The following is a 27,082-nucleotide window of genomic DNA, read 5'->3' on the forward strand; positions in this document are numbered from 1 at the left end:
TTGTGGAGGTTTCCACCTGGAATTTATGGAGCTTCTCACATAACAAAGCAGGCTGAATGGTATTAAAAGCACTGAGAAATGAAAGAACATGACCCTCAGAGTGCTGCCTGAATGGTCCAGATGAGTGTGCTCTCTGGAGCAGGTATATGATGGCATCTTCAACCCCAAGTCCATTACGATATGCAAACTGGAATGGGTCCTGAAAGGTGTTTACTTGCTTGTTGAGGTGAGCCAGTAAGAGTCTCTCCAGGACTTTCATGATGGGAGATGTCAGGGCAGCTGGTCTGTAGTCACTTGGTTCAGCTGGTTGTGTTTTTTTAGGCACTGGAACAAGGCAGGAGGTTTTCCACAGCACTGGGACTCTATTTTGTCTCAGACTGGTGTTGAAAAGGTGCTGGAGGCGGACGATGGATAATGGTTATTGGTTCTATTTGAGGAATTACTTCAACAATTATAAATGTCCCTAATGAGGACGATCCAAGGTTTTTTAAAAATATAGCACAAATTATAGCGGGAAATTCAAATAATGGGAGGTGACTTCAACTGTGCATTAAATAACTGTTTAGACAAATTTCCATTTGAACAAAAGCCCTAATCCTCCAAATCAAAGGTACTGAGTAGTATGATGGATAAAATGTGGCTTGTGGATATATGGAGTCTAAAAAATCCAAGAGTGAGGAATTACACACATTTTTCAAACGTCAGCTGATCAGCTCCACCGAGGTCCAGGTGGGCGGAGCCTTTGTGGTCGCTGCTCATCATTAAACGCCATCTTATGAGCCGGCCTTCCACACAGCATGAGACTGCTGTCTTCTCTTTTCTAGTGTTTTTATTGTTTTTATTCTAAATTATTTGATCATTTTTCCAGCTATTACTTTCATTTTCACTGCACTTGAAAAGTTTTTACTTCGTTCAGGAGCGTTAACGAGCTTCATGACTCAAGTAGAAGACAGAAAGCAGAATAAATGCAGAGAAAATGTAAAGATTAAAGATTTATTTATTTGCTGATGGATGTGTGTGTGTGTGTGTGTGTGTGTGTGTGTGTGTGTGTGTGTGTGTGTGTGTGTGTGTGTGTGTGTGTGTGGTGGTTCTGAGCCTCCGGAGGGTCAGTTTGGCTTTTGGAAGCTGCAGAAAAAAGGCGTTTCTGTGAAAAGCTGAGCAGTGGGATGAAGATGAAACATGAGGAGCCTCATGAGACGGGATGCTGATGAAGATGATGAAGATGAAGATGAATATGATGATGATGATGATGATGATCCACAACAGAGCTGCATTTTCCAAGAACCTAAGTAAACAGATGTTCGTGTGGAGCTGCCCTCCCTGTAAGGACCACCTGGGTCAGCTCAGTCCTGCTCGGACCTTCATGGTTCTGGGTCCCGGGTCAGGGTCTGCTTGGACCTTCATGGTTCTGGGTCCCGGGTCAGGGTCTGCTTGGACCTTCATGGTTCTGGGTCCCGGGTCAGGGTCTGCTTGGACCTTCATGGTTCTGGGTCCCGGGTCAGGGTCTCCTCTCAGCTCGGTCTGCAGCGCTTCGATCAGCTCCAGCATCTCTGTGAAGTAGCTGGTCTCCTCTCCCAGGTCAAGCTCAGACTGGACCTTCTCCTGGTACTGGACCCTGAGGGACAGCAGAGAGCTCAGCAGAGAGTCGTCGGAGCGGTACTGATCCAAACACACTGGAGCCATGGCCAGCAGAGCCTGCAGAGCCTGGGAGACAAACAAGCTCTCGTTAACCCCGTTGACCAACTGGACCCGGTTCAGTCCCTGCGGTCTTGGACCCGGGTTCAGGGCCCTGCGGTCCTGGACCTGCGGTCCTGGACCCGGTTCAGGGCCCTGCGGTCCTGGACCCGGTTCAGGGCCCGCGGTCCTGGACCCGGTTTAGGGCCCGCGGTTCTGGACCCAGTGGTTCTGACCACCTTCTCTCGGTGGTCGTGCTCGGCGGACTGCAGCAGCGTGGGAACCCGGCGGCACCAGCCGTCCTCCAGCAGCGCCGCCTGCAGGGACACCTCCGAGTACTGCCGAAGCCCCTCCTGCTGGACCGGGTCCTGAACGCCGTCCCGGCCCGCTTGCAGCATGAGCACCTGACACAGAAGAAGAAGCCGGTCAGACGCTGGGAGGACCAACATCAGGTGGACGCGCCGCTGCAACCCGACCTTCTCTGAGATCATGTCGTACAGCATGGTGACGACGCGGCTTCGCAGGACTCCACCTCCATCCGCCCTGAACAGGTCCGCCAGGACCTGCAGACCGCCGCGGGACACGAAGTGTCTCTGAGCAAACGGGAAGTGGCGAAGAAGGGACGCCATGGCGAACAGGACCTGAACGGGAACAGCACAGGTGGAGGACAGGAACTGGAAGTGTGTGTGTGTGTACAGTGTGTGTGTGTGTACAGTGTGTGTGTGTGTACAGTGTGTGTGTGTGTGTGTGTACAGTGTGTGTGTGTGTGTGTGTACAGTGTGTGTGTACAGTGTGTGTGTGTGTACAGTGTGTGTGTGTGTACAGTGTGTGTGTGTGTGTGTGTACAGTGTGTGTGTACAGTGTGTGTGTGTGTACAGTGTGTGTGTACAGTGTGTGTGTGTGTGTGTGTGTGTGTGTGTGTGTGTGTGTGTGTGTGTGTGTGTGTGTGTGTGTGTGTGTATACAGTGTGTGTGGACAGGAAGTGGAAGCAGGTCTGACCTTCTTCTTGACACCTAGCTGTGGAGACGTGGCCAGAGAGGTGAGCAGCGTCTGCAGAGCGCCGTTCTCCACGGCTCGAACCTGGACCGCCGGGTTGCTGAGGAGGAGCAGAGCAGCGAGACGGCGTGTGGACAGGTGGACAGGCGTGTGGACAGGTGGACAGGTGGATAGGGGTGTGGACAGGTGGATAGGGGTGTGGACAGGTGGACAGGTGGATAGGGGTGTGGACAGGTGGATAGGGGTGTGGACAGGTGGACAGGTGGATAGGTGGATAGGGGTGTGGACAGGTGGACAGGCGTGTGGACAGGTGGACAGGTGGATAGGGGTGTGGACAGGTGGACAGGTGGACAGGCGTGTGGACAGGTGGACAGGTGGATAGGGGTGTGGACAGGTGGACAGGTGGACAGGCGTGTGGACAGGTGGACAGGCGTGTGGACAGGTGGACAGGCGTGTGGACAGGTGGACAGGTGGATAGGGGTGTGGACAGGTGGATAGGGGTGTGGACAGGTGGATAGGGGTGTGGACAGGTGGACAGGTGGATAGGTGGATAGGGGTGTGGACAGGTGGACAGGTGGACAGGCGTGTGGACAGGTGGATAGGGGTGTGGACAGGTGGATAGGGGTGTGGACAGTTGGACAGGCGTGTGGACAGGTGGACAGGTGGATAGGGGTGTGGACAGGTGGATAGGGGTGTGGACAGGTGGATAGGTGGATAGGGGTGTGGACAGGTGGACAGGGGTGTGGACAGGTGGACAGGTGGATAGGGGTGTGGACAGGTGGACAGGTGGACAGGCGTGTGGACAGGTGGACAGGGGTGTGGACAGGTGGACAGGCGTGTGGACAGGTGGATAGGGGTGTGGACAGGTGGACAGGTGGATAGGGGTGTGGACAGGTGGACAGGGGTGTGGACAGGTGGACAGGTGGATAGGGGTGTGGACAGGTGGACAGGTGGATAGGGGTGTGGACAGGTGGACAGGGGTGTGGACAGGTGGACAGGTGGATAGGGGTGTGGACAGGTGGACAGGTGGACAGGCGTGTGGACAGGTGGATAGGGGTGTGGACAGGTGGACAGGTGGACAGGTGGATAGGGGTGTGGACAGGTGGACAGGTGGACAGGTGGACAGGCGTGTGGACAGGTGGACAGGCGTGTGGACAGGTGGACAGGGGTGTGGACAGGTGGACAGGTGGATAGGTGGACAGGCGTGTGGACAGGTGGACAGGCGTGTGGACAGGTGGACAGGGGTGTGGACAGGTGGACAGGTGGATAGGTGGACAGGCGTGTGGACAGGTGGACAGGCGTGTGGACATGCTTGCGGTGTCAGGATGAGTGGTGAGCTGGACCTAAAAGCAGGATCTGGAGGCAGGAAGCCTGAATCGTTATGAACATGACACAGGAACGCAGGAAGACAACAAAATGCAGCAGGAATGTGGAACAGAAACCAGGAGGTAGAAATCCACAGGAACTAAACGAGACCAGGTGGACGAATGAACAGGAAACTAGAAGATGCTGGACACACATCATGACAAGCGGACAGACAGGTTGTACCTGGACAGAGCAGACCCCAGAACGAAGGCAGAGACCTCCTGTAACCTGCTGTCCGAGCTGTTCAGACCACCCAGGATGAGCTGCAGACCACCCATGGAGCACAGCGTCTGGGCATTGTCCACCTGGCAACGGAAACCATGGCAACGGTCACTCCGCAGGTCTTAACGCTCCGATGAAAGTTTGACTGAAGTCAGATATTCTGTGGTCGTTCATGTCATCTTTTCATGACGTCGAGGTGTGGACGTCACAACGCCACGCTGCTTCGCATGACGGGTGGAAACAAGGAGGATTCATGTGTGTCGAGTCAGTCTGCAGTCCGCGCACACGCCAACAGACGTCGGCATCACCGATGAAGAAAAACAGATTATAGGTCTGCACACGCCCCCACCTGTTTTCTGTGGACCTCTCCCCTCCTCACCCCACCCTTCCACTGTTCTTTAATCGTTCATCTTGTCGCCACGGTTTTTATTTACAAAACAATCAGGAAAGACACCGTCCGGGAGAAAACGGGAAGGTTTGTTTGTCTGATTTCTGCCGTCGCTCAGTCTTAGTGGGTCCACTCAGGCCGGATGTGTAACCCGGTACACGGAGCCGGAATCTGATACAGGCCATATACGGGTAACTAAATCTGATCTGCAGCGTGGGGGGAGGCAGTGTGACACCTCCGCCCACCTGAGAACGTCCAGATGACACCATGAGTTACCTGGTGGACCAAGTACTCCAGCTCCACCAGAATGCTCAGTCTCTGCTCGGCAGTCGTGTTGCTGCTGTTCAGCTGCTCCAACAGGCGCTTCATGATCTGGAAACAACAAGAAACTCAGGTAAAAACACAACTTTGCTTCTTGTCTTCACAATAAAAACAGCCGGGCACGGTTTTCTGGACTGGATCTGGTACCACACGGGAGCAGGATGGAAGCGGGCTGAAGACCTGAAGTCAGCAGGTTCCAGCTAGCCGATGGAGAGCGAGCCGGATGATGCAGCGGCGAAGCATGTCGGACATGTTGGACACACCGCTGCAGCATGCAAGCGGCGACCACGCGTGTTCTGACACCTGTAGCGACGACACGCTGCGACGCGTGTCAAAAGGACTGATCTACAGGCGTGTGCAGCGTTTCAAGAACCAGTGATGGGAGCAGAAAACAGTGAAACGACATATTAATAGCAAAGCTGACCATGATTCATATGGATCCAACAGAACTTCAGCACATTGGCTTATTATTTTCAGTCAGGTGTGTTGGAGCAGGGATACACAGAAAACCTGCAGGAGGACCGGATCTGGACGATCCTGGTCTGGTCTTAGGAGATAGGGTGGTCCAGAAAGATCTGGAGAGCACCAGATCTGGACCAGAACAGATTCCCAGTTTGACCCGGCAGGACAGCCCAGTAAGCTCCGGGATGAGATAGAACCAGTTTAACTGGGAACGGGTCGGCAGGACGACCGGTTTAACTGGGAACAGGTCGGCAGGACGACCGGTTTAACTGGGAACAGGTCGGCAGGACGACCGGTTTAACTGGGAACGGGTCGGCAGGACGACCGGTTTAACTGGGAACGGGTCGGCAGGACGACCGGTTTAACTGGGAACAGGTCGGCAGGACGACCGGTTTAACTGGGAACGGGTCGGCAGGACGACCGGTTTAACTGGGAACGGGTCGGCAGGACGACCGGTTTAACTGGGAACGGGTCGGCAACACAACCGGTTTAACTGGGAACAGGTCGGCAGGACGACCGGTTTAACTGGGAACGGGTCGGCAGGACGACCGGTTTAACTGGGAACGGGTCGGCAGGACGACCGGTTTAACTGGGAACAGGTCGGCAACACGACCGGTTTAACTGGGAACAGGTCGGCAACACGACCGGTTTAACTGGGAACAGGTCGGCAACACGACCGGTTTAACTGGGAACAGGTCGGCAGGACGACCGGTATGACTGGGAACGGGTCGGCAGGACGACCGGTTTAACTGGGAACGGGTCGGCAGGACGACCGGTTTAACTGGGAACGGGTCGGCAGGACGACCGGTTTAACTGGGAACGGGTCGGCAGGACGACCGGTTTAACTGGGAACGGGTCGGCAGGACGACCGGTTTAACTGGGAACAGGTCGGCAGGACGACCGGTTTAACTGGGAACAGGTCGGCAGGACGACCGGTTTAACTGGGAACGGGTCGGCAGGACGACCGGTTTAACTGGGAACGGGTCGGCAGGACGACCGGTTTAACTGGGAACAGGTCGGCAGGACGACCGGTTTAACTGGGAACGGGTCGGCAGGACGACCGGTTTAACTGGGAACGGGTCGGCAGGACGACCGGTTTAACTGGGAACTGGTCGGCAGGACGACCGGTTTAACTGGGAACAGGTCGGCAGGACGACCGGTTTAACTGGGAACTGGTCGGCAGGACGACCGGTTTAACTGGGAACAGGTCGGCAACACGACCGGTTTAACTGGGAACAGGTCGGCAACACGACCGGTTTAACTGGGAACAGGTCGGCAACACGACCGGTTTAACTGGGAACAGGTCGGCAGGACGACCGGTTTAACTGGGAACAGGTCGGCAGGACGACCGGTTTAACTGGGAACAGGTCGGCAACACGACCGGTTTAACTGGGAACAGGTCGGCAACACGACCGGTTTAACTGGGAACAGGTCGGCAGGACGACCGGTATGACTGGGAACGGGTCGGCAGGACGACCGGTTTAACTGGGAACGGGTCGGCAGGACGACCGGTTTAACTGGGAGCAGCTCGGCAACACGACCGGTTTAACTGGGAACAAGTCGGTAACACGACCGGTTTAACTGGGAACGGGTCGGCAGGACGACCGGTTTAACTGGGAACGGGTCGGCAGGACGACCGGTTTAACTGGGAGCAGCTCGGCAACACGACCGGTTTAACTGGGAACAAGTCGGTAACACGACCGGTTTAACTGGGAACGGGTCGGCAGGACGACCGGTTTAACTGGGAACAGGTCGGCAACACGACCGGTTTAACTGGGAACAGGTCGGCAGGACGACCGGTTTAACTGGGAACAGGTCGGCAGGACGACCGGTTTAACTGGGAACAGGTCGGCAACACGACCGGTTTAACTGGGAACAGGTCGGCAACACGACCGGTTTAACTGGGAACAGGTCGGCAGGACGACCGGTATGACTGGGAACGGGTCGGCAGGACGACCGGTTTAACTGGGAACGGGTCGGCAGGACGACCGGTTTAACTGGGAGCAGCTCGGCAACACGACCGGTTTAACTGGGAACAAGTCGGTAACACGACCGGTTTAACTGGGAACGGGTCGGCAGGACGACCGGTTTAACTGGGAACGGGTCGGCAGGACGACCGGTTTAACTGGGAACGGGTCGGCAGGACGACCGGTTTAACTGGGAACGGGTCGGCAGGACGACCGGTTTAACTGGGAACGGGTCGGCAGGACGACCGGTTTAACTGGGAACGGGTCGGCAGGACGACCGGTTTAACTGGGAACGGGTCGGCAGGACGACCGGTTTAACTGGGAACGGGTCGGCAGGACGACCGGTTTAACTGGGAACGGGTCGGCAGGACGACCGGTTTAACTGGGAACAGGTCGGCAGGACGACCGGTTTAACTGGGAACAGGTCGGCAGGACGACCGGTTTAACTGGGAACGGGTCGGCAACACGACCGGTTTAAGTGGGAACAGGTCGGCAGGACGACCGGTTTAACTGGGAACAGGTCGGCAGGACGACCGGTTTAACTGGGAACTGGTCGGCAGGACGACCGGTTTAACTGGGAACAGGTCGGCAGGACGACCGGTTTAACTGGGAACAGGTCGGCAGGACGACCGGTTTAACTGGGAACGGGTCGGCAGGACGACCGGTTTAACTGGGAACGGGTCGGCAGGACGACCGGTTTAACTGGGAACGGGTCGGCAACACAACCGGTTTAACTGGGAACAGGTCGGCAGGACGACCGGTTTAACTGGGAACGGGTCGGCAGGACGACCGGTTTAACTGGGAACGGGTCGGCAGGACGACCGGTTTAACTGGGAACAGGTCGGCAGGACGACCGGTTTAACTGGGAACAGGTCGGCAACACGACCGGTTTAACTGGGAACAGGTCGGCAACACGACCGGTTTAACTGGGAACAGGTCGGCAGGACGACCGGTATGACTGGGAACGGGTCGGCAGGACGACCGGTTTAACTGGGAACGGGTCGGCAGGACGACCGGTTTAACTGGGAACGGGTCGGCAGGACGACCGGTTTAACTGGGAACGGGTCGGCAGGACGACCGGTTTAACTGGGAACAGGTCGGCAGGACGACCGGTTTAACTGGGAACAGGTCGGCAGGACGACCGGTTTAACTGGGAACAGGTCGGCAGGACGACCGGTTTAACTGGGAACGGGTCGGCAGGACGACCGGTTTAACTGGGAACGGGTCGGCAGGACGACCGGTTTAACTGGGAACGGGTCGGCAGGACGACCGGTTTAACTGGGAACGGGTCGGCAGGACGACCGGTTTAACTGGGAACTGGTCGGCAGGACGACCGGTTTAACTGGGAACAGGTCGGCAGGACGACCGGTTTAACTGGGAACTGGTCGGCAGGACGACCGGTTTAACTGGGAACAGGTCGGCAACACGACCGGTTTAACTGGGAACAGGTCGGCAACACGACCGGTTTAACTGGGAACAGGTCGGCAACACGACCGGTTTAACTGGGAACAGGTCGGCAGGACGACCGGTTTAACTGGGAACAGGTCGGCAGGACGACCGGTTTAACTGGGAACAGGTCGGCAACACGACCGGTTTAACTGGGAACAGGTCGGCAACACGACCGGTTTAACTGGGAACAGGTCGGCAACACGACCGGTTTAACTGGGAACAGGTCGGCAGGACGACCGGTATGACTGGGAACGGGTCGGCAGGACGACCGGTTTAACTGGGAACGGGTCGGCAGGACGACCGGTTTAACTGGGAGCAGCTCGGCAACACGACCGGTTTAACTGGGAACAAGTCGGTAACACGACCGGTTTAACTGGGAACGGGTCGGCAGGACGACCGGTTTAACTGGGAACGGGTCGGCAGGACGACCGGTTTAACTGGGAACGGGTCGGCAGGACGACCGGTTTAACTGGGAACGGGTCGGCAGGACGACCGGTTTAACTGGGAACGGGTCGGCAGGACGACCGGTTTAACTGGGAACGGGTCGGCAGGACGACCGGTTTAACTGGGAACAGGTCGGCAACACGACCGGTTTAACTGGGAACGGGTCGGCAGGACGACCGGTTTAACTGGGAACGGGTCGGCAGGACGACCGGTTTAACTGGGAACGGGTCGGCAGGACGACCGGTTTAACTGGGAACGGGTCGGCAGGACGACCGGTTTAACTGGGAACGGGTCGGCAGGACGACCGGTTTAACTGGGAACGGGTCGGCAGGACGACCGGTTTAACTGGGAACGGGTCGGCAGGACGACCGGTTTAACTGGGAACGGGTCGGCAGGACGACCGGTTTAACTGGGAACAGGTCGGCAGGACGACCGGTTTAACTGGGAACAGGTCGGCAGGACGACCGGTTTAACTGGGAACGGGTCGGCAACACGACCGGTTTAAGTGGGAACGGGTCGGCAGGACGACCGGTTTAACTGGGAACTGGTCGGCAGGACGACCGGTTTAACTGGGAACAGGTCGGCAGGACGACCGGTTTAACTGGGAACGGGTCGGCAGGACGACCGGTTTTACTGGGAACAAGTCGGCAACACGACCGGTCGGCTGTAGCTCAGGAGGAAGAGCAGTTGTCCTTCAGCTGGTAAGTTGGGGGATCGATTCCAGGCTTCCCTGAAATGCCGAAGTGTCCTAGGGCAAGACACTGAACCCCAAACTGCCCCCCGATGTGCCTATCGGGGTATGAGTGTGTTGAGTGAGTGTGTGTGTGAATGGGTGAATGTGACAAGTAGTGTAAAGCGCTTTGAGTGGTCTGTATGACTAGAAAAACGCTATAGAAGTACAAGTCCATTTACCATTTAACTGGGAACGGGTCGGCAGGACGACCGGTTTAACTGGGAACGGGTCGGCAGGACGACCGGTTTAACTGGGAACGGGTCGGCAGGACGACCGGTTTAACTGGGAACGGGTCGGCAGGACGACCGGTTTAACTGGGAACGGGTCGGCAACACGACTGGTTTAACTGGGAACAGGTCGGCAACATAACTGGGTATTAAAAGGAGCATCTTACAGAGTGTCAGATGGACACCAATCTGATCCAGACTGGATCTAAACGTGGTGTAAAAACATCAGAAACTACGTGAAACTGTGAGGACTTGGAAGATCCCGCCTTCTTGGGCGGAGAACATCTGTTGGAGCCATCTGTTGTTGTTTGTTATTATTTTGTGACGGGCGGTGCCAGTGGAAAGGTGCATCAGTCGTTCTAAATGGCAGCCGAAGGTGATGCAGTTTTTATCATTATCTTGGGTTCTGCAGGACTACGCAGTTTTTATCTTTTTTTCTGCTTTCATCTCTTTATTTTTGCACTTTTTTCCCGGATATTCCCCAGGACATGGACAACTGAGAATAAATGGGAACCACATGAGCAGTGGCCTTTCGATTGATTTTGAAGTGTGTGATAAACTAATCCCTTCCCTCACCCAGCCGAGTGGCTAAATGCTGGAGTTATTATTGACAGGTCCAGAGAGAAGGAATCTCTGTATGCATGGGACAAGAAGCCAAGAAGGTCAAACTGAGATCTTGGGGTCCTCACCAGGACTGCATTACAAACATACATGACTGCTGGCAATTAACCAAAAAATCCTCCAGTTGTTTCTGTTTGTACTGGTTCATTTCCAGCCACTCTGCTCCCTTTTCAACTTGTGCTGCATCAGATTCACAATCAGCTTTTATTTATCAGCTATTGATCAGTTACATCCTTTTAGAGAGAAATCTCCAACAAAACGTCTGTAATTGTCCACAGAGTGGTGAACTATTTCTGTCCAGAATCTGTCCTTATCACATCCTGACTTACAGCGGAGATTGGCGTACCTGAAAGTCCGTCTCCACCAGGAGGTCCTGCTGGGCCATGTCTCTCTTTAACTCCTCTAGATTACGAAATCTGGACGCCACAGACTCCTGTAGACAGACAGTAGCTGGTTCTGAGATCAGGAAAGAAAGTTTTGTCAAAGTTTATTCTCTCTGCTGCGACATTCTATCCTCCAGTTCAATTAAAACTGGTTTCTGATATCTGTACTGGTCCTCTACCTGATGTCCGCCAGGGTCCAGGTCCTCCTTCAGCTTTTTCATGGCTTGTTTCAGCTCATCGGGACTGAAGGAGGTTTTGGTCTCCTCCCTGAAAAGAATGACAGTCAACCTTGTTCCATCCTGCACAAGAAGCAAGAACCTCCTTCTTACTCTCGAGGCCACAAGAACAAAGTTGTTTGTTGTCTGCTCCCTTCAACCCCCATGAAGGGGGGGGGGGGGGGGGGGGGGGGGGGTCCTTTAAATGAGGGGTACACCACTGTTTATGCGTGTGTTGAAATTTGGTTTTGTAACACTGTCCAGTTGCAATAAAAAGTTAATTACAAAAAGCCAGCACTGAGATAATGCCCTTGCTCACATCAAGGGCCGTTGGTTGACACACGGAGGGAAGCTGGAGCAGTAGAGGTGGCTGCAATCGAGTCTGAGCATCCAGCTCAGGCCGACCCAGCTTCACAGCCTTTTTCTAATCCATCATCCAACCCTTTAGGTCACGCCTAGTTAGCTGCTTTAGAACGTGCAATCCGAAGTGAACCACAATCTGCAGCACATCACACTAACGACAGCTGTCAAGTAGCTCAAGAGAGGAAGCAACAACAGAACGCTACCCAGCAAAGGAAGAAACCATGATTACATCGTAAAAACTCACTCAAGACACAGGGACCCCAAGTAAAGGATATCCCGGATGAGCCCCCGCTTCCCTTACAAGCCGGCTCGTTAGGGAAAAACATAAAATAAAAAGGAGCCAAACAGAATTAGGAGTTTCGGGAATTTATTTTCACAGGACAGTAGGGCAGGTTGTGTAGCTCAAACCAATGAAATAAAGCAAAACAAACTACAACAAAGACACAAGCAGAAGCAGCACCACTCACTACATAGAAAGCAGAAAAGCAATACTAAGCCCAATCTCCACACAAAAACCCACAATACACAGTTACAGCCAGTAAATGGCTCCAGATCAGCAACAACCCAGTCCCTGAATGGGCAAGCCGTCTTCAGAAAACAGCTGTCACTAAATGCGAAGTTGCAGCTGAGGTGGAGATGTGTGTAACAGCCAATCAACGAAGAAGGTGTGGTGAGGTGGAGCCGATCCCCGCCAGGTGATGCAACAGAGGGATTTGCATACAGAATGGTGAGATGGAATAGGTGACAGCTGTAACATTAAGTCATTGCAATACCCACTGGTAGAGAATTTTCTATGGCTTATTTCTATATTTTAGGGGATTTCGGGAGCTTGTTGGCAAGACTCCAGCTCTCCTGCCAGCGGGACGCTCTTAAATATTTTGTAGGCTGGTGTAGTGGCCACACAAAATGCTGGACACTACTAGAAGGTCGAAGGATTCCTTTTCCGTTTCTGAATGTGAACATATCCAGAAACAAGGGAAGGTTATCGCTAAATTAAAAAAAGGTCACGGATTAGGTTTTTTACAGGAAATACATTTATCAAACCAGGAACACGAACATCTAGAAACTTAGATTTAAAAACACTACATATTTCACATACTAAAGAGTAAACAGGAGGTCATGATCTCAATGGCAAATGAGACTAAATTTGAGAAACTTAGGAAGACAAAAGATAAAGAAGGGAGATTTATTCTTGTTAAAAATGGAGTCAACTTGTTACTCTAATTAATATTTATGCACCTCCAGACGAGGAAAGGTTCTTTCTAGAAATCTATCTGAAATTATTGCAGAAGAAACTGAGGAGATTTTGATCTCTGTGTCTGTGTGTTGGAGGGATGTTCAGAGATGGCTTCAGGGGACCAAGAAAAACAGCACGCCTGTCATTTGGGATTATTGTGGGCTTGAGGCTGCAGATGTGCACCAAAAGCAGGTACTGTGCAAAACCTGCCGTGTTAAAATTGCATTTACATTTACTGGAGTACTCACTAATTACAAAGCTACAACAAGATGGGGCTCAAGGCAAAAAAACTATCGGGAGGGTGTTAAAACAAAGCAAAGCTTTGTCTCAAGTTCTGTCTGAAGACAAGAAGACACATCTTCTAGTTTCCACATGGCAGGACACAGATGTCCCTGAATCAATAAAAGATGCCATTTCTTTCTTCCAGAATTCACAGACGGTGAAGTGAATGCGTCGTACCTGAAGCCAGTCTCCATCTCCTGAAAACACCAACCCTGACTGAAAGTGACAAGGACAAAGATCTGACCAAGGAAGTAAAGCCCAGAGCTCTTGGCTACATTGAAGATAAACACAGCAACCCAGCCACACGGGAGCTACTGGACATTGCTTTGTTCCTTCATCCGAGATTCAAGACCGGCTGCATCAGGGCAGACAATGGGCCAGAGATCAAGGAAAGAACTGGAGGAGGTGCCACAAAAGCTAAATTGTCCTGTTTCTTTGAGTAGCTTTAGAAAAATACAAAATGCCTCATCCAGGGATATTATTACACTGATAGGTATCAAATCAGACTATGGAGCTTCGACAGGTCTTATTGCTATGTTGTGCTTAGATCATTGTGCAGCTTATTAAACGCACCCTGTTGTGCGCTCCCTCCATACTCAGTCTGTCTTTAGTAGGTCTCTGGGAGATTGTGTGAGGTCTGCACTGCATGGTGAGAGCTTTCCACCATAGTTCACCTTTCCCACAAATCTTTTGGCATCTGCTGCATCCTTGGGCACTGGCATCTCTGTTTGCCCTGGCTTTCTCTGGATCTGCTTCAATACCCTGAACACTAACAATGTGGCCCAGGAACTTGACTCTGTCAAGAGCAAACTGACATCTGTCACTGTTGAGTGTTCGGCCCTCTTTCTGGAGTCACTGCAACACTTTGTGTAGCCTGTAGTCATACTGTCCGCGAGTTGCCTCAAAGACAAGGATGTGATCTGCATGACACATAGTTCCTTCCAGTCCCGACAGCATCTGTGTTAGCCTCCTTTTAAAGTTCAGGTGCAGAGGAAATGCCAAATGGCAGCCTCTTGTAACTCCATCTCCAGGAGGGATGATCTGATGGCAGGGGCATCTGCCATAGGCCAGAAGTAACATCCACTTGTGTAAAGGTGGTTGCACTTCTGAGTTTTGCCGGAATTTCATCTACCGCTGGCAGAATGAGTCTTTCACGGTAGATTAACTCATTTAGATTGGTCATATCAGAGCATATTTAGATTTTTCCACTTGGTTTTGGTGCCAACACCATTCCTGCGCACCAATCCATTGGCTTCTCTATCGGCATAATTACCCCTATGTTCACAATTCTATCAAGTTCCGCTTTTACTTTGTCATGAAATGGCAGAAAGTACCCGGCTAGGTAGCAACAATGCACAGGGTTTGGTCTTCCCTCTCAGTTTGATTTCGTATTCTACTTTCGTATTCTAGATTTTTCTTACATTTTGTAGTATCTCTAACTTGCTATCTTGATTTTTTAAAAGTACAAACTCTTCTCAAATAGACATTACCTCAAATCAGGTCTTTTTTTCTCTGAAGATTTCATGCCAGTTCGGAGGGTGTGCTGCAAGGAAGATTTTTCTGCATTTTTTTGGCTCTTTCAAGGCTTGTTATAATGAGTCTCCATGGCAACGAAAGACTTGTTTACAATCGGGATCAACTGATTAACCTCTCCTAAAATAAGGATTATCAGCGAAACAACACATCAAATCCCGTTGGAGTTGAAAAGAAAGAGAAGAGGATGCAGAGCGGGAGTGAGACAGAGGAGAAAGCGATGGAGATTTAAACCATTTCTCCCGACCGTCGTCATGGGTAATGTGAGATTGCTAGCTAACAAAACGGACGAGCTGGAGATGCTAACAAGGTCTCAGAAAGAATACAGAGAGTGCAGTATTATGTGCTTCACCGAGACATGGCTCCATGAACACATCCCTGACTGTAATGTGTCTGTACCGGGCTTTAAAACGGTCCGTGCAGACCGCAGTAGACAACACAGCGGAAAGCTAAAGGGTGGTGGAATTGCAGTGCTGGTTAACCAGCGTTGGTGTCATCCTGGACATGTTACTGTCAAGGAGAAGATATGCACAAGGGACATGGAACTGTTAGCTGTGAGCTTCCGTCCATATTATTTACCCAGAGAGTTTACCTGTGTTATTCTGGTAGCGGTTTATATAATACCTGGTACCGCACCGGACACAGCCTGTGACGTCATCAGCTCCGTCGTTGCTCGGCTACAAACACAGCATCCAAACTCATTCATGGCGATCTCCGGAGACTTCAACAACGTCTCCCTCTCTGCAACTCTACCAACATTCCAGCAGTTTGTCAGCTGCTCCACCAGAGAAAATAAGATGTTGGACTTATTTTATGCAAATATGAATAATGGATCCAGTTGTTCTGCCCTGCCTCCTTTAGGAAGATCTGACCATAATCTGGTTCTTCTCACCTCCACCTACAAGCCCATCGTTCAGCAGCAACCAGTCATCACAAAGACTATCAAAATCTGTTCTGCTGAAGCTGAAGATGCTCTTAGAGGAGGCTTTGAGGCTACAGACTGGAACGTCCTCTGTGAACCTCATGGAGACGACATCAACGCCATGACTGAGTGTGTGACAGATTACATAAACTTCTGTGTGGACAGCATCGTCCCAACAAGAACAGTTCAGAATATCCTGGCTAGGAGAAGTGTCCAGATCACATGAGTTGAAAACAGGGGCGCCTCAAGGGTCGTTGCTCGGCCCTCTTCTCTTCTCACTATACACCTCCTCACTTGGTGCAGTCATAAGTTCTCATGGCTTGTCCTATCACTGTTATGCTGATGACACTCAGCTTTTCGTTTCCTTTCCTCCGGATGACACAACCGTCTCAATGAGAATATCAGCTTGTTTTGCTGATATCTCTGCATGGATGAAGGATCGCCACCTTCAGCTCAATCTGTCCAAGACAGAGCTCATTGTCTCTCCAGCCAATCCTTCCTTACCTCCGTAACTAAATGTGAAGCTTGACTCTGTCACACTTGTTCGTACGTCTGCTGCCAGGAATCTGCGTGTCATGGTGGATGACCAGTTGACCTTTAAGGTCCATGTTGCCTCGGTTGCCCGTACCTGCCGATATGCTCTCTACAACATCAAGAGAATCAGACGTACCTGACAGAACATACGACTCAGCTTCTGGTTCAGGCTCGGGTCATCTTACGCATCGATTACTGCAGTTCCCTACTGGTAGGTCTGCCTGCATGCTGGTTAAACCTCTGCAGATGATCCAGAACCAGCAGCGTGTCTGGTTTTCAACCAACCCAAACGAGCTCATGTCACTCCGCTGCTAATCGCTCTTCACTGGCTTCCAGTTGCAGCACGCATAAAATTTAAAGCTTTGCTTCTGGCTTACAAAACAATAACTCAAACGGCTCCCGTCTACCTTCACTCCCTAATCCAGACCTACACTCCCTCTCCACAGCTACGTTCCACCAGTGAAAGACGCCTCGTGTTACCACCACAACGTGGGACTAAATCACCAGCCAGACTCTTTTCCTCTGTTGTTCCACGATGGTGGAATGATCTCCCAAACTCTGTCCGCTCTGCAGAGTCCCTGTCTACTTTTAAGAGCAAGCTGAAGACTCAGCTCTTCAAGGAGCACTTCAACACTTAGTATAGCTATATTTGTTGGAAATCTGGAGAACTTAGCCCAGTTCTTTGTAACAATTTTTACATTAATTCTTTGTATTATAACATAGGTGGTATTATATGGTGGGAAGGGGGTAAACAAAACAAAAAAACAAAAAAAAACCTGAAGCACTTCATGCAAGGACCTGCATCCAACTGGACAGTCCACCAGCATCTTCCTACGATGTCCTCTACTGTTTAATTTTGTGCTTGTGTTGTTCTCACTCATATGTAAGTCGCTTTGGATAAAAGCGTCTGCTAAATGACTGTAGAATAGAATAGAATAGAATAGAATAAAAGATACATTAGCAGCAGATCTGCAGTTACTAGAAGCCCCAGCAGGGGGGCTCCCAGTTTCTGTACCACATGCAGAGGTTGTATTCTAGTCTTGCCCCTATATTTCATAACCCCTTCAAACTGACTTTTCACCTTTTGGGGTTTGCTGCTGGGTTGACACAATGGTATTGTTGCTTTGGTGAGTGGGCCGTACTGTTCTTAGTAGATTTAGTAGAGCGCTAGTAATAACAATAGAATAACAATAGAGTTAAATAACAAAACTGAAACTTGTTCAAATGTTTGATGTTTGTCAATGTGAGGACACTCAGATTGATTGCTAATATAATTAGAAACACACATGGAGCTCATAATGATCCGATAGCTTGTATCCACTGATGTGGAGAGCATTAATGTGCAGGGACAAGACGACACACTGGGATGCATCGCTGAATCGAAGACAAGATGATGGTAACCTAAATGAATTGTGAGACCAGTGAAGATACACAGCCCCAGTATGCAATAGCATAAAATGGGCTGCACTGAAAACATATTTTTAAATGTTTTGACAATTATCAATATCTATCAATATGAATTTTTTTTAATTGATATGGTTTTTTCTATCTCATCCAGCCCTTATGAACCACCAATCCTGCTTCTCACCTACTGACTCCTGGTCCAATCTACCGGTCCCTCCTCCACCACAGGTGTAGAACGAGCGATATACAGGAGAAACACACCTGTGCTTCTGGGTCCAATACTTCAGCTGCTCTTCTCCCAACCTCACCTCCCTCTGGCCCGTCTGCAGATTCAGCCTCACATGGGAACCGGCTGGTACTGCCTGACCTGCACAGGCAAATGCATACGGAGAGAAACAGCAGTGAGCACAAAGAGGAAAGCATGATTTGTTTTTTCTTCTTCCTCTGCTTGTGTCAGTAGTTTCAACCAGGACAGGGCAATCCACCCTATTCCGGCTGAGGACCATGATCTCAGATTTGGAGGTGCTGATTCTCATCCCAGCCGCTTCACACTCGGCCGCAAATCGCTCAAGTGAGAGCTGGAGATCACGACCAGATGAAGCCAACAGGACCACGTCATCTGCAAAAAGCAGGGACCCAATCCTGAGGCCGCCAAGCCGGATCCCCTCAACACCTCGGCTTCACCTAGAAATTCTGTCCATATAAGTTATGAACCTCTCGTACAGGGACTGGACAGCTCGTACAAGGGGGTCTGGTACCCCATACTCCCGGAGTACCCCCCACAAGAGCCCCCCCAGAGATAGGAGAGTCCACCCCTGAGTCCCCCAGCTCTGCTTCCTCATCGGAAGACGTGTTGGTAGGATTGAGGAGGTCTTCGAAGTATTCCCTCCACCGACCCATAACGTCCCGGGTTGAGGTCAGCAGCTCCCCACCTCCACTGTACACAGTATTGATGGAGCACTGCTTCCCCCTCCTGAGCCGCCGGATGGTGGACCAGAATCACCTCGAAGCCGTCCGGAAGTCTTTCTCCATGGCCTCGCCGAACTCCTCCCATGCCCGAGTTTTTGCCTCGGCAACAGCCGAAGCCGCATGCCGCTTAGCCCGCCGGTACCCATCAGCTGCCTCCCTCTCCCTTTATATTTTCCATTCAGCTCTGAGGCTCCACAGCCCTTGTGACGCGGTTTGTGTTGGAATATTAATTCGTCACCCTGACAACACCAGTTGTTATGGTTCCATAAATTCCTGGTTCTGCAGGTGTGAACATTATTTCGATGCAATCTAATCAAACTAATCAGTTTTCCAGTGGGTTGGACCACCTCTAAATCGCTATCATCGTCATCGCCGTCATCAATGGCTTCCTCTCCTCCGGTGTTCTCCACTGCAGTTAAAGCTGTCTCAGACTGCAAACAGAATCCAGGAAAGATAGGGAATAATGGCTTCTTCTGGATCAGGATTTTTTGGTTTGGTTTCATTTTATATTTTTTTATATCATTCTGCTTCCTGCTCTCGGAGAGGACGGACGCTTTTTCTCTCCCTCCCATTCCCACTCTGACCTGCTGCTTCTTTGTATTGTCATCTATCTATCTGAGCCTCTTGCTTCATTTCCTTCCCAATTTAAATCATGGATCTGGTCAGCTGGTCTCTCAATGCAACTAATCAAATCAAATCAATCCTGGTGCATACCTGTCAAGGTTTGGATTTTGAAATTAGGAAAATTCTCTGGAATCCGCCAGGAAGTTTGCAGTGGTAGAAAGAGAGGTGTCAGTCACCAGTTCCTGTCCTCCGTCGATTGTCAGGGGCAGGAGGAGTGTTTGTTGTGTGTCTGGGTGATGTAAGTTGTAAGTTATATGGTTGCTGCATGTTTTCATATCGGTTTATTTTCTGCCCATAATCCGGGAGATTATGGGCAGAAAATGTCAGTTTTCCAGCCAATACGGGATACTTGACAGATACTTGCCCTGGTGGAGTAAAACGGGAGCAAGTCCAGAACAAGAACAGAAGCAGTGACAAGGATTTATTTCTTCATCTGGATGAATCGCTTCGTGTCCTACGGTCCTCCCACCATCCACCACCAACATGGACGGTATGTTCTCAGAATGGGCGTCCATTTTCCCAAGATATTGGACTGGTCAGGAGGTTATCTCTTTTCCAGAACGTAACGTGCTCCAGAGCAGGTTAGCTAATCAGCATAAGTTACCATGATGATTTACCCCAGTAACCATGGAAATACGCACCAGCAACCACAGTGATTAACCTGGTAAGAAATGAACCAGCGTTGCAGGATGGAAAACCCTGAAGTTACTTCCATAACAGAGAATTCAGCTTCCTGGTTTAGGTCTCAGAACTGATGTTTATGGATGAAATATATATGTTGCTATTCAGGAACAAATAAAAATATGAAGAAAATTGATCAGTAAAAAGAATTATCAACCAGAATGTAAAACAAAATACAATAAAAAATATGAAATGATTAAAAGGAAAAAATTTCAAATAAATAAAATGCATTTCATTCATTTATAAAAAAAAAAAAAAAAATTTGTGGAGAAATTTAAAGCTACAGTGTCAAACTGGCTTAAAACACTCTTTTCATAAATACAAATTTTACCACAGTCCAATCACAATCACATCCACAAAGAAAAGCGTCTCATAGCCTAAAATGATTTCTTTATAAATACATAGATGGTGGCGCACCCAACAGAAGAGGTCTATTTGCTACCAGGATATGGTCCGACAGTCCCACAGTGATATGACCGCAGAGGTCATGTGGTGCGGACATTCGTGCACTTCACATGTTCATGCAAAGTTGTGCAGCTACAGTTTGTTTTCTGTTAAACATCTGGCAATGCAGCCGACGGCAAAGAACTTACCAGCTTTATAGTCAAAATCAGCGAGACATCGTGCATTTTATAATCTACATTTTATAATCTACAATCTAGGTTTTTCCTATTAGCTTGAAACAAGGCCTAAAATGCTGAATTGAGGTTGGTGGTGACCCTAAATTCAGCATTTAAGGCCTTGTTACAAGCTAATAGGAAAAACCTAGACTGTGAATAATAATAATAAAACTCTGAAAGTGACTGTCGTGGAATTTATCTGATGAAAAATAAATCCAGAAATCAACTGCATTCTGTCCAGTTTATTGACAATGCACAGTTTTTGCAAGCGAGAGGTTTCGAGAGCTCTGCCTGCAGCTTAAGCTTTTACAGCGTTCTTTAGGCAGACACAAACAGCCCTCGGCCGGCAGCACTACATAAAAGAACTTATAATAAATGAGTAACATTAAAACAGTAAAAATATACTATGCGTCTAATTTCCACTACAGTGACTGATTCCAGAATACCAAAAAACTGAAGGGAAAAATCGAAAAGAACAATTTCATGTACTAGGCCGTGTATGTGCTCTCTGAAAGAAAGGCCCTGAAGGCCTTGTCCATCAAGTGAAAAAAAATAAAATCAAATGGTTTTTGATAATACATCACTGGAAAAGTCTTCATGTGGAGAATTACATTTGTCAGTGGAAACATGCTACATGTCACTCTTTGAAAAACTGACCACTGAACCTCAATTTCAGTAGCCTCTTTGAAGGCTCATAGTTTCACAACAAAAGGGTCTGAAGACAAATACTTAAAAAATGACTCCTACAATTATTTATTTAATCTGATTTAGCAGCTGATTTAGCAGATATCAGCTGTAGCTTGGTACCATTTACATGGAGGACATGCTTGTAAGTAAGCATCAATAACAAGACAGAGTTATGTATTGTTCTGTACCTCATCATCTGACAGGACACTGTGACTTGTGAAATGTTGACCTTTTCACATTCATGACTCTCTGTGGCGTCGGTAATGGTAATAACCCGCTTAATTAGCAAGGCTCCAAAGAGCAATACTCAGTTGTTTGCAGTCCATTTCTGACCACTAGATGAGGTTAATTTTTTTACACACTGAGGCTTAAAAAAATGATTCTCAATGTAAAGTTTTAATTTATGTTATAAATTGTGTACATGTTTTTGTACACAAAATGAAAAAATCATATTGTATTAGAATTTTCCAGTTTTTATTAAATAATAATGGAAAAAGAATTCTGTACCTGGTTTGAGAGACTGCCACTGCTCAGTGGGTTGGACCACCTCTAAATCGCCATCATCGTCATCGCCGTCATCAATGGCTTCCTCTCCTCCGGTGTTCTCCACTGCAGTTAAAGCTGTCTCAGACTGCAAACAGAATCCAGGAAAGATAGGGAATAATGGCTTCTTCTGGATCAGGATTTTTTGGTTTAGTTTCATTTTATATTTTTTTATATCATTCTGCTTCCTGCTCTCGGAGAGGACGGACGCTTTTTCTCTCCCTCCCGTTCCCACTCTGACCTGCTGCTTCTTTGTATTGTCAATCTGTCTATCTGAGCCTCTTGCTTCATTTCCTTCCCAATTTAAATCATGGATCTGGTCAGCTGGTCTCTCAATGCAACTAATCAAATCTTTTTTCCCCAAAGAATAGGCGAAGGGGAGCCCACAGGTCCCGACGGAATGCATGCTGCTGGATACGTGATGAAGGTCATGTGTCTGCTGCTTCTTTCTGTGAAGGATTTCTACACAACTTGATTTATGATAACTGGGTTTCTGTTGTTTGGTGTGTGCGGTTTCCTGGTGTCTTGCAAATTTTGGAAGATCTGTAATGGACTTTGCCAATGTACTAGCACTCAAACTCATGCATGACAGCACTAGACCGCGACTAGATGCCGGTCTTGCCTGACCTGGTGGGCTGGTTGTGGTTCTGAAGCTCATCCATAAGTCGGAAACATCTTGGAGAAGCGGTTGCTTGGTTTTGGTGGAAACTGACCCCCAATTCAGCTGTTTTGGAGTCCGACTGAGACCACTAAGGACTCAAAGCTGAGCCAAGCAAAGCTTAGCTTGACCCAAAGCAAAGCCGTTATCTGGATCTGGCTCCCTGACTGGCCTTGGACAGGCTGGTTATCACGTCTCCTGGAATGTAATTCTGTCTGATGCTCAGTCCCCCACCTAACCCCCCTCCCTTTCTCAGGCTGTGGAACTTAAACGGAACTCAGCAACTGATCTGGTTCTGTCAGACATCTCTGCAGACTGCGACCAGGTCAACCACCTGTTTGGCATGATGGCTGGTTGTGGTAAAACTAATCCACACTCGTCCTCCTTAACAGCAGCTCCTGTTTCCTCTTTGTTTAGAGCACAGACTGCATGTAAAAAGATGGATGGAGCCTCCATGACATCACCTGTAGGTTTCTGAAGAGCTGAGAGGGGTGCTGTGAGCGTGGTGGTGGATGACACCCATTAAACTTTAAATTGCCTCTAGCTAAGTGCTACCCAAGCTAACAGAAGATAACCAGCTAACGGGGGTAGGTGGCTAAAGTTAAGTCATGCTGTTAGCCAGCTAAAAACTGCAGTTATGCTACTACCTGCCTGATATGTGCTGTACCTGTCAATCAAAATGACACACCCCAAATCATACCAAATTTTGAGCGGAAATTACTTCTACATGACTCCTGGTAGAGTGGACGCTGGTGCGGATTGCTGCCGCTGCTCACTGTTTTTTTGGGATTTTAAGATCATTGGACTGTGCATTGCACTCTAGTGAGAATTAAGTTCTACCATCTTCAATGCCGGCTGTCAGTGCTCTCTGTTACTGCGGTGGTTCCCAAACTTTTCTGCAGGGTCCCCTTTTCATCGACAACACTATGTCCCGTGATAATATACCACGCAAAGTTGACGGTTCCAGTGTCCGCCCCTCTCCTCAGCTCCATGATATCTCTTGCTTGCAGTCTGTCCAGACACACTTCCACCAGTATCGCTATGGTTAACCGTCCCCCCCCCAAACCAAATGCTGACTTTTTAAATGACTTTTCCCTTCTGCTTACACATCCACGCTCTCACCAAATTTAATTCTGCTGGGTGATTTCAACATACAAATTACATACAGTAATCTCCCTCTTACTACAGACTTTTTATTGCCTCGATAGTTTTGATTTCCATCATTTCACAGAGTTTCCCTCTCATACAAAATATCATAGTCTGGACTTAAATTTGCTCCTCTGGCCTCATACCCTCCAACTGTACAGCTGATGAACTCACCATTACTGATAATTTCCTTCTCTCAGTTAACCTACTACTCTAGCTTTTCATAAACAAGACACTACGCATCATTTCCTTCCAGAATATCAAGGACATCAACATGGCCACCCTCTCCTGTTCTATTAAGGACATCCTGATCCCTCATTTTCTTTCTACTCCTAACTAACTGGTTGCTCACCAACTTGAAAAACATTCTAGACCACCTGAAAACTTGTTGCGTTTCCTTTTCTTGTACTGCCTCCTGGTTTACTCCCGAACTCGAGTCTTTCAAAGCCAAAAATTTACACCTTGAACCTGCCTCACCATTCCCATACACGCCACTACAGGGACTTAATTACAAAAACCAAAGCCAATTTATTTTGGTATGATTGTGTTACCTTAATTTGAACCAAAGACACTATTTTCCTTCGTCAACAAAACTCTTCAAACCCCCCCCCCCCCCCCCCCAGTTCACCAGCTTCTTAATCCTGCTTCCTCTCCTGTCTCCTATTTCACTCCCTGTGAGTCATTTTTTTGTTTCCAACTCCCAGATGTGCAAGAAATCTTAGACCTCATTAGTAAGTCCAAGCTTTCCACCTGTCAGCTCGATCCCGTCCCAACAGTTTCTGTTAAATTCTGCCTCTTTTCTCTGCTCCCCCCTTATGCTGCTCCCATTCTCATGAAAACTGCAGCTGACACCCCGTTACTGAAAAGACCTGCTTTAGATCTCACTACCTACAATAACCTTCACTTCATTTCTAATGTTCCTTTCATTTCCAAAGTCATTGTAAACATTGCTTAATTTCCTCAGATATCCAGACCCTGGATTATTCATTTAACTGTTCAACAATCAATCATCAGCATTTCTCACACCCCACTCCACTGGTTTCATTCTTGTCTCTCAGGCAACACACAGTTCACCCAGCTCGAGTCCCTCAGACCCACCCTTCCCCCATTACATCAGGTATACCCCAGGGTTGAGTTGTGGGGCCGCTTCTTCATCATTTATCTCCTTCCTCTCTGTAATATATTCCGTATATTTAATATCCATTTTCACTGCTTCACAGATGACACCCAGCTCCACTTCTCCAGCAAACCAACCCCCTCTCTTCGGCCTGCCCCAGAAATATCTTCATAAACTTCAGATGGTCCAAAATTCAGCCGCACGCATCATCACCACCTTTCACATCACCCCGATTCTACAGCAGCTGCACTGGCTACCGGTTAAATCAAGAACTTAGAACCCTTTTGCACACGTTCAAGGCCATCTACAACCTCACCCCCCATATCTGTTGGATCTTTGTTACCCCCACCCGCTCCCTCAGGTCATCCTCCTCCATCCAGCCATCTCAGCTCCATGAAGAGGAGAGCATTCAGTTGCTCAGCTTGTCATCTCTCACCAGACATCTGTAACATTGAGTGCTTACCTGTTAAAATCCAACCTCAAGACACATGTTCCAGGTGGCAACCCAACACCGAATCTGCACCAAACTGACAATGAGTCAGTCTAGTACAATGCTGACCATCCACGTGGTCATATGACATCACTACCATAGCCCCGCCCCCTGGCAACAGCAAGTCCCTTGGTTTAAAGCCTAAATGACCTGATATGGAGTTTGGCTGCAAGTGAGGGCAAGAGGAGCATGGGAGGAGGTCACCAGGGAAGACGGTACCAATTGGCGCCATTGGTACTCGGGCCTTTACAGCTGTTTGCAGCTTTCTCGTTATTATTATTAAATGGATTAGTTATGTCATCATCATTGTCATCAGTGAAACTGAATCTTTTTTTTATTTTTTATTATTCTTTTGTATTATTGTATTTGACATGTTTACCGTTTGAACAGAGCTTTTGGCAGCTGTAAACATGCAGACGTGTTTACATGCAGGAGTGTGTGATACCAGCAGATCTCGTCCGACATACTGACAGAGTTTTATTTTCCAACATGTGTCCTCATTCTCATCAAGGTTAAAGTTTAACCTCAGCTTCAGGTGTGTTTCTCAACTGTTACATCACACCTGTAGTGCTGATGAAAGCCAGATCCTCCAGACACTTCTTCATCTTCAGAGAGCTGAACACCAGGGTGTGATTAACCTCACTATTAACTAATAATAAAGATAATCAGTATCCTGACTTTCTATGTATAAACCATGTGATCAGATCAGGAGGACAAACAATGTTGCTATGTTTCCTGTGTTTTTGTGGAAAAAGATGGCAGAGGAAAAGTTGTTCCCTCCAAACTAATGGTTTAAATCATCGTTCTGGGATGCGTCTACTTTCATGGTGTGATGGTGGAGGACATCTCACCTGCATGTCAAGCAGGGCTAAAAGAACATCCACCCAATATGTCTCACCCCAGGAGAACCAGGAGTTTTGTAGCACAAAGAAATTTTGGGTATCTGCTGCATCATGCTGATGTCTAATAAGCATAACCCTGACAAGTAAAACTGTCTTCCAGCAATGTTCCACTTCATTTCCTTAAGGTTAAAATCTATGGATACTGGATGTTTTCTCTGTTCCGGCCGTGAGGTCGAAGCCCGCTTGGTGGTCTGTAGCAGAAACCTTGTTTATGTCCACAAACGTGCTCTGGTCTCTTTATTACAACCATGTCGAGCAGTAGCTGGAAGCCCAAAACTACACAGATGTCTTCCTGCTTCTTAAAGAAATGTCCAGACAGTTTTATGGTGCAGTTTACAGAAAGAAAGCATCCAAGTTCAGGTCCAGGTAAAGGACCAGGTGGAGAACCAGCTGGAGCCAACTATAAGCACAGTGGACTGGTTTTACAAATCCCAGAAGTGGACTGGTTTTACAAATCCCAGAAGTGGACTGGTTTTACAAATCCCAGAAGTGGACTGGTTTTACAAATCCCAGAAGTGGACTGGTTTTACAAATCCCAGAAGTGGACTGGTTTTATAAATCCCAGAAGTGGACTGGTTTTATAAATCCCAGAAGTGGACTGGTTTTACAAATCCCAGAAGTGGACTGGTTTTACAAATCCCAGAAGTGGACTGGTTTTATAAATCCCAGAAGTGGACTGGTTTTATAAATCCCAGAAGTGGACTGGTTTTATAAATCCCAGAAGTGGACTGGTTTTATAAATCCCAGAAGTGGACTGGTTTTATAAATCCCAGAAGTGGACTGGTTTTACAAATCCCAGAAGTGGACTGGTTTTATAAATCCCAGAAGTGGACTGGTTTTATAAATCCCAGAAGTGGACTGGTTTTATAAATCCCAGAAGTGGACTGGTTTTATAAATCCCAG

At 48.8% G+C, this 27,082-nt stretch overlaps 1 protein-coding gene across 2 annotated transcripts in view; it reads right to left on the bottom strand.

Moving 5' to 3' along the window:
* Positions 1 to 1,066: 1,066 nt before the first annotated feature.
* The window catches only part of sil1 (SIL1 nucleotide exchange factor), a 29,161-nt gene continuing 3,145 nt past the window's right edge, over positions 1,067 to 27,082 (bottom strand). The window contains exons 2-12 of one of the 2 annotated variants that reach the window (XM_079249765.1): positions 21,831 to 21,954; positions 18,004 to 18,109; positions 11,432 to 11,519; positions 11,216 to 11,302; positions 4,922 to 5,017; positions 4,219 to 4,340; positions 2,674 to 2,770; positions 2,151 to 2,315; positions 1,914 to 2,078; positions 1,399 to 1,704; positions 1,067 to 1,359 (exon numbers count right to left, since the gene is read on the bottom strand). In XM_079249765.1, the coding sequence (XP_079105891.1) occupies positions 1,339 to 1,359; positions 1,399 to 1,704; positions 1,914 to 2,078; positions 2,151 to 2,315; positions 2,674 to 2,770; positions 4,219 to 4,340; positions 4,922 to 5,017; positions 11,216 to 11,302; positions 11,432 to 11,519; positions 18,004 to 18,109; positions 21,831 to 21,954 (1,377 nt within the window). In that variant the 3' untranslated portion in view covers positions 1,067 to 1,338. Of the gene's footprint in view, positions 1,705 to 1,913; positions 2,079 to 2,150; positions 2,316 to 2,673; positions 2,771 to 4,218; positions 4,341 to 4,921; positions 5,018 to 11,215; positions 11,303 to 11,431; positions 11,520 to 18,003; positions 18,110 to 21,830; positions 21,955 to 27,082 lie in introns of both variants that reach the window. The other variant, XM_079249764.1, reaches the window with a different exon arrangement.

This window comes from Telmatherina bonti, assembly GCF_933228915.1.
Source record: "Telmatherina bonti genome assembly, chromosome: 12".
NCBI classification, from domain to species: Eukaryota; Metazoa; Chordata; class Actinopteri; order Atheriniformes; family Telmatherinidae; genus Telmatherina; species Telmatherina bonti.